The sequence below is a fragment of the Cannabis sativa genome, chromosome 8 (genome assembly GCF_029168945.1).
Source record: "Cannabis sativa cultivar Pink pepper isolate KNU-18-1 chromosome 8, ASM2916894v1, whole genome shotgun sequence".
Lineage (NCBI taxonomy): Eukaryota > Viridiplantae > Streptophyta > Magnoliopsida > Rosales > Cannabaceae > Cannabis > Cannabis sativa.
Window position 1 is genome coordinate 9,710,513 of NC_083608.1, and position 8,677 is coordinate 9,719,189.

The 8,677-nt window shown below is 33.5% G+C and overlaps 1 protein-coding gene across 1 annotated transcript; it reads left to right on the forward strand.

The window, feature by feature from the left end:
- The first annotated feature begins 2,421 nt into the window (after window positions 1-2,421).
- On the forward strand, window positions 2,422-8,421 carry LOC115699801 (uncharacterized). Its single transcript, XM_061103119.1, has 4 exons — window positions 2,422-2,481; window positions 6,574-6,634; window positions 6,722-7,630; window positions 7,721-8,421. Exons 1-4 carry the CDS (start codon window positions 2,422-2,424, stop codon window positions 8,419-8,421), a joined length of 1,731 nt encoding a protein of 576 aa, XP_060959102.1.
- The last annotated feature ends 256 nt before the right edge of the window (window positions 8,422-8,677 follow it).

Sequence of the window (8,677 nt, forward strand, 5' to 3'; positions counted from 1 at the left end):
GTACTTAAATTTAACAATCTCAATAATTCGGGGAGAATTTTTAACAGCCAAAAAAGTTTAGGGGGCACGATTTACTACATGTCAAAATTCAAGGGAAAAAATTACTAATTAGCCAAATATATATAACATTTTTTTTTTTTAATTTTAAAACTTTAGTTGTTAGATATTTTTAAATTAAAATATATATATTCTACATATTATTAAAATAAAAGAAATATATATATTGAGAAACTTCTCAAAAAAAATATATATATAATATCTCAACATACACTTTTAATTAATTTTTTCTTCATTCATCATTTTATTAGGTGCATTCAAAATGTTAAAAAAAATAATAATTAAAAATCATACTGAGAGCAGAAAAGAAAAGCTATAAATTAAGAATTTATTAATATATGATTATTTAACTTTTGCATGAATAAGATAGTAGTATTATATTAGTAAAAAATCTATACTTACATTCTTAAAAAAAGCAAGGACAGAAAGACTTACTTCTCTTCACTGAGGAGATAAAAAAAAACACCATATATAATTGTTGTATTGTGTGTGATGCCTTCAGAGGCACTGATTTCATAATGAAAGTCTTTCCACTACCTGAAAGGAAACTAAATAGAAACTAAGCTATATAATATAATGTAATAAGTACAATCAGACTCATTATGATAAATAAATACTCTATGAGATTAGTCTCATAAATTATTAATTAGGGAATTAGAATGTGTATCTAATAAAATATTTTTCTCATTGTTAGCATGTTTCTTTGTTAAGTGGTATATTTCGAACATGTAACCACAACATCGATATTAATAATTTTAAATATCAGCATTAATTAATATCAATAAGAAAGAATACATAAATTAGAAAAAAAAAATGCTTTCTCTTACGAGCAAAGCAATTCATTTAGATTAAAACTATGTTTGCCCATAACTACAATGCAGTTATAACTAAAGGAGAAGAAAAAAGAAAAAGAAATAAAAAAACAATGGAGTAATACAAAAGAAAAACAATATAGTATGCATGAAAAAAAAAATAGAGTAATACAAAAGAAAAATAATATATTATGCATATATGGCTATAATGATAATATTGACAAATAGAAAGAGCAATAATGGAGATCGATAGAGATCCATAGTATTGGTAAATAAAAAAGAGTTTTAGTTACATATTATAAGGTTAAGATTTATATAAATGAGGGATAAATAGATTAAAAATAAAATAACAAATCTATATATACAATTTTTTGTGTGATTTTTTTTTCTAATATTATAAAAAATAAATTTATAAATATCTATATATCTATATATCTATCTATATATCTATATATCTATATATCTATTCTATATAAAGTATACCTATATAACTGAAATTCTTGGTTTTTGAGAATTTTATGGGTAACTTTTAATTTTTATTTAATAAAATAATAAAATATTATTTATCTATAATAAAATAATAATAAAACAAATCCTACTAATATTTGAACTGATATTAACAATCACCTCAATTAAATATCCTAAAACAATTGAATCACCTCTGCCCTCAATTAAATATTCTAAAACAATCGAGAAAGAAAAGCAGAGCCTTTTAGGCACAAACCCACAAAAAGTTTTCTTCTTCAATATCAAAAACCCACAAAAAGTTTTCTTCTTTTACAATCTCTTACTCTAAAATTTCCATAACCATTTCAATCTAGGCTTTGTGTGCTGTGGATCGAGAACCATGTGTGGTGGAGCTATTATCTCCGACTTCATCTCAACCAATGCGCCGCCGCGGTCCACTCCTCTCACCTCCAACTATCTCTGCCGGATCTCAAGAAATCCAACTCCGGCAAACGTTTCTCGAAGAAATCTCATCTGAGATCGGAAATCGTTGATCTTGATGATGATTTCGAGGCCAATTTCCAGGGCTTCAAGGATGAATCTGATGTTGAGTATTTTGATGATGATGTAGTTGATGTTAAGCCTTTTGCACTCACTGCTCGTAACAAGCCAACCGTATCTCGAGGTAAGACCGATTATTTGTTGTAACAAACTGAGTTATTTTCTTTTATTGAAGAAATTCAATGCACTTATTCTTATAACTAATCAGTATGTCTTTTTTCTGTTAAAGTCTGAATTTTGTAGTCAGTCCCAAGAATGTTTTCAATTACTAATATGTATTATTTCTGGCTCAAAATTATAACATATATATTTTTGGAGTTTATATTTGTGAATGTTTTTTTTTTTTTATTTATTTTGGGATTATTATTTAGTGTCTGAATAAAAAGTTACATGTTTTTTTTTAATTATGACAGTTGCCTCTTCTTGAGATTTTTATTGAGTTCGATAGAATAGCTTACAAAATTTGACCATCTACTGCATTTATTTATTATTTTATGAAAGATGTTCTTATAGCATAGTTTGGTGAACAAATAGGTAAGTGAAGATGGCAGATGCAGAGGATATTCAGCCACTTGTCTGCGATAATGGAACTGGAATGGTCAAGGTATTAATGTTATTAGTCATTGTTTAAAAGTTTCCCATTAAATCATTAATCTTCTGTGCAAAAGCTAGCTAAATGTTACTCGTGGGTGTGTAGAATTTGCCTATTGACCATGAATTATTGTGATCTTACGCCCCTCAAATGTCCACGAGAGGAAGAGAGGAAGAGAAAATGTCCACGCCCACCAAATGTTCAGTGACGAGAACCCAAATGCTTGTTCTGTCATGTGAGAGACAAGACATGTAAAATTTGTAAATAAAAGCGTAGACAGAAAATTATCGATTAGATATGGAAATTTTGGTTGGATTTTGGGTTATGTAATTTTTTCTGTTCTCTTCTAATATCTCTTGCTACTCTTTCCTTTGGTATGTTTCTTCCCTTGGGCCCCAAATGTTGCTGCCAAATCTGGGATCCCAACTCTTATATCCCAAACGTTACTTCTAATAACCACTTAATTTGCTCTGAATTTTGCACATGTATTTACCACACATATTTGCTTAATGCAGCTGAAATGATATTATAGTGGAGTCTATCAGATTTATTATTATATAGGTTTATAATAGAGTCTTTTGTACAGGTTAACAAAGTTGTAAGAATCATGATTTGAGTTGGTTTCATAGTCTTTTTGAACATGTAAATGAGTGACTTTGAAGCTTGAAGTAAATCTCAATTTTTGTTTTCTTTGATTGAGCAATATACATGACAGGGGATTTTATGAATGAGTTAAGAATTTGTGCTAAGCTTCAACAACGGAATGTTGTTACGCTCATTAGTTTCTACTTGAAAGGAAAAGAAAGGTTCCTTATCTATGAGTTTCTCCCGCATAGTCTCCATCGCTTCATATTTGGTAAATTTTTTTATTTGATTATGTTTACAAAACCACAAAGTTCCCTTTACTTTTAAGTTTTAACAAAATCATACACTTAATGTGAATGAGTAGATCCAGTCCTGTCTGAGGAGTCCTCTTTGGATTGGGATACGAAATTAAAATATTTTGTCTTTGTAAGTGATTGCTTTAATTTCAGTGTGTGTTTTGTACATATTGTTTGTAACGTCCCCGCTTCAAGCCTCCATTGGGCCCTTACACCCACGGACTAATGGCTCTTATACACGGGTACGCCACTCTGGATGCTTCTTGGATTGATGACTGACCCTACAGACCAACACGAGTGTTTCCAGCATGCTTTGTCCTCACTCGCACGCTTCTTGGGAAAACTTCCCAGGAGGTCACCCATCCTGAAATTACTCCCAAGTCAAGCTCGCTTAACTGTGGAGTTCTTTCGTGATGGGCTACCGAAAAACAAGATGCACCTTGTTGATATAGGTAGTACCAATCAATCCATTTAAGCCTTCTTCAACTGTGTAGTCCCATACCTACACAGTCTCAGAATTATCCCACTTGACCTTCCCCAGGCGGTGTGGGATTGCACAGCTTACCCGGTATTTCCCCTTACGGATCACAGGACTACTGACTGTCACAATCACCCCCCCCCCTTACGGGGTCCGACGCCCTCGTCGACCACACTTTCGGCTGGGTCAAGGCTCTGATACCATTTGTAACGTCCCCATTTCAAGCCTCCATTGGGCCCTTACACCCACGGACTAATGGCTCTTATACACGGGTACGCCACTCTGGATGCTTCCTGGATTGATGACTGACCCTACAGACCAACACGAGTGTTTTCAGCGTGCTTTGTCCTCACTCACACGCATCCTGGGAAAACTTCCCAGGAGGTCACCCATCCTTGAAATTGCTCCAGGCCAAGCACGCTTAACTGTGGAGTTCTTTCGAGATGGGCTACCGAAAAACAAGATGCACCTTGTTGATATAGGTAGTACCAATCAATCCATTTAAGCCTTCTTCAACTGTGTAGTCCCATACCTACACAGTCTCAGAATCATCCCACTTGACCTTCCCCAAGCGGTGTGGGATTGCACAGCTTACCCAGTATTTCCCCTTACGGATCACAGGACTACTGACTGTCACAATCACCCCCCCTTACGGGGTCCGACGCCCTCGTCGACCACACTTCCGGCTAGGTCAAGGCTCTGATACCATTTGTAACGTCCCCGCTTCAAGCCTCCATTGGGCCCTTACACCCACGGACTAATGGCTCTTATACACGGGTACGCCACTCTGGATGCTTCTTGGATTGATGACTGACCCTACAGACCAATACGAGTGTTTCCAGCATGCTTTGTCCTCACTCACACGCTTCTTGGGAAAACTTCCCAAGAGGTCACCCATCCTTGAAATTGCTCCAGGCCAAGCACGCTTAACTGTGGAGTTCTTTCGAGATGGGCTACCGAAAAACAAGATGTACCTTGTTGATATAGGTAGTACCAATCAATCCATTTAAGCTCTCTTTAACTGTGTAGTCCCATACCTACACAGTCTCAGAATCATCCCACTTGACCTTCCCCAGGCGGTGTGGGATTGCACAGCTTACCCGGTGTTTCCCCTTACGGATCACGAGACTACTGACTGTCACATTGTTTATACTTTAGATAGTCTATTATTTATTACTTAATCTATAAAAGATAAATTACTTCCAATATATGTATTATAAAATACTAAAATTAAGTGGGAGCCACCAGTATTTAACTCTGTTTTTGTATAAATTTAATTTATTTGTTTGAGAGTGTATTTATGAATAGCAGGGCATATTAAAATGATACGAGCTCCTATTTTATTTTTTATCTTTTTTTTATTTATTATTATTTTTTTTTTTGTTATTTAGCTTTTGTTTTATTTTTTATCTTTTTTTTTATTTATTATTTAATTCGCCATAAAGAATTTAAAAATTAAATATCTATGTATTCCTTTTCCTATTATAATTTGGACATTCTTATTCTAATTTATATCATAGCTAGCTGAGAATAATAATATATGTCATTAACCCAAAACCTATTTATATTTCATCTCTTCTCTGTCTTTTTTCATTCCAATATATATAACAGAATCATATACCCTCTAATTTTTTTTGTTGGCCATTACACAGCTTCTTTTCTTCTCCAGATTTTTCTCTCTGCTTATTCTCCCAAGTAATGTTAATATTCATCACTTTAATATCATATTTTTTTTTGAATAAAGATAAATATGAAATTTTAATGTTAATATTCATCGCTTCTTCATTTGTTTCTTTTAAGAAGAATATATCTTCATCATGCATCTCTCATATTTCGTTTTCGTTTCTATTGTTTCTATTAAATTTCTAAAACAGTAATAACTTTGATTGATTGTAAATTAAAAGAAAATATAAAAAGAAAGTAGTTGTAACAATTTATTGTGAATAATGAATATTGTCCAAATGTTATATTCAAAAATAATGAATATTGTCAAAAATAAAACTCTATACTATATTTAATTATATAGAGTTTTTATTTTTTGATCTAACCGTTTCATGTAAGTATGGATTTTATGAATTATAATTATTTAAATTTAATGTCTGCAATTACTTTATTACACCATCTTTTCTTACTTGTGTAGATTGGATTCTTACAACATTTTCTGCATTAGCATAATGACACATGGTAAGATGTCATACACAAAATACCTAAAACTTAAACATGTATTTTGTTTAAGAGAAACTAATACATATGAAATTAATGTTCATAATTTAATTTTACAAGATTGTGACAGAGAACCTTCAAAGCGAATTCTATATAAAGATTTACCAATCGAAAAAAAGAAAGCAATATGTAAAAAACAAAGAGAGAGATATGCTAGACAAAAAGCATTTAAGATCAATAACATTAGTGTAAGTAGTAATCCCAGTCATACTGATCTTTACACATATATTGCCAAGCATACGGCAACGTCAAGTCAACAACAAACAAAAAGACTGCGAAATGACTCCACTCACACTACCATAAATGAAGATGAATCTTCTTGTGGAGATAATGTTTCTACCAATGTCGATTGTGAAACTAATTTATTTGTAAATTCATCATCTTCGAGCAATGTCAATTTCAATCAAGTTTGCATTTGTCCCGTATTTTTTTTTTCAAAACTCAGCTACTTCATTCACGTGATGAAACTCCCTATGATTATTTTGGATGTTGTTTTTGATAAATATTAATATATATAATCAGAACCCAAATGAATTTGCTGGGGGATCAACTTACAATAAAAGAGTAACAAGACCTCGTAGCGGTAAGGGACACTTTAAATTTATAATTAAAATCAATATGTTATGTGAGTTGAAATTTGATACCTAATTATTATTTTACAATAAAAAAGGTCTACATCTTCATTCCTCACCTCGATTTCGTCAATTGCTAAAAGAGGTGCCATCTGAAGCATTTTCTCTACCATCTGTCCCTCGATGCAAACATTGTAAAGCAAAGCGTTTCATTCATGAAACAACAAGCTTTTGTTGTGCCGATGGAAAAATTTATCTCGCAACAAACGATGTGCCGAATGAACTTTATGAATTGTTTACTTCCAGTAGCGAAGAATCTACACATTTTCGAACATACATTCGAACTTACAACAATAAATTTGCTTTTACATCAATGGGAGTTACTTACGACAAATCAATGTGTCGAAGGAATAAAGGAATATATACTTTCAGAAGCCAAGGGCAAATCTATCACACAATCAATAATTTACTACCATCTGATGGACGTCCCTCTAATCTGCAACTATATTTTTATGACACCGAGAATGAATTGGAGCACCGACTTAATGATTCAAAATGCAGATTGGATCCATCTGTTACAACTCAACTTATGAATATCCTTCGAATCAATCCGTATTCTATATTCTTTCGTTCACTTGGAGATTTGCCAGATTTGGAAACACAAATAATTCAAGTAAGAGAAGATGCTGGGCTAGATCAACGTGTATTCAATGCTCCTACATCCTCACAAGTTGCAGCAATTTGGGTGGAAGATGAAGAAGGGTATCAACAAGGAGGGCGTGACATTTTTGTGTATAATTATGATGGTGGAAAACATAAAGTTCAATATTACTACGGCTGTTACGATCCATTACAATATCCAATTTTATTTCCTCACGGAGATTGTGGTTGGCATCAACACATAAAACGAATTGGAGGACACACAACCAGATCCAATGTTCGTAGCCCAACAATAGATCCTCAACAGTCAACCACTGCAGAAGAATTACTTGCCGCTGAAGAACGAGGTTAGATTGTAAAATTTTAAATCTCATCAATGTTTTATTCACTGTGCACACCATATTTAGTAACACTTCCTTCTCACTCAACTCCTGTAGTATCAAACCGACAAAAAAAGGAAGCAGTAGTTTCGTGTCGCGAATATTATTGCTTCAAGTTACAAATAAGAGAAGATGCAAGATCAATTTTGCTACTCTCAGGACGACTGCTACAACAATATGCCGTAGATATGTATGTCAAGATTGAGACATCAAGATTAGACTATTACAGAAATGAGCAACAACATATTCGGTCTGAGTTGTATAAAGGTATAGTTGACACAGTAACGCTTGGAGAAAGAGATGCTTCTAATGTTGGCAAAAGGATAATATTGCCCTCTTCTTTTATTGGAGGTCCACGAGACATGAGAAAGAGATACATGGAAGCTATGGCTTTGGTTCAGCGATATGGAAAACCGGACATTTTTTTAACGATGACTTGCAACCCAAACTGGAAAGAAATTACCAATGAACTAAGCCAACATGAAGAAGCTCAAAATAGACCCGATTTAGTTGCTCGAGTATTCCATGCCAAACTGGAAGAATTAAAAGAAAAATTATTTAAACGTGAAATATTCGGCAAGGTTGCCGCATACGTCTATGTTATTGAGCACCAAAAAAGGGGCCTACCACACGCCCATTTTTTAATTATCCTACAAAGCGATTGGAGATTAAATGCACCCGAATCTTTTGATGAGATAGTATCAGCGGAGATTCCTGATAAAAATACAAACATGCACCTCTGCATAACGCTGTTGTGAAACACATGATGCATGGACCATGTGGAGATTTGAATCGATCAAATGTTTGCATGAAGGGCAATCCTCCACGTTGCAAAAGTAATTATCCAAAAAATTATGCACCTTTTACGTCTGTTGGAAATGATTGCTTCCCAATATATAGATGCCGAAACAATGGAACGCATGTGAAGGTGAGAGGCACACACTTAGACAATCGTTGGGTCGTCCCATACAACCCGTATTTGCTTGCAACCTTTGACTGTCACATTAATGTTGA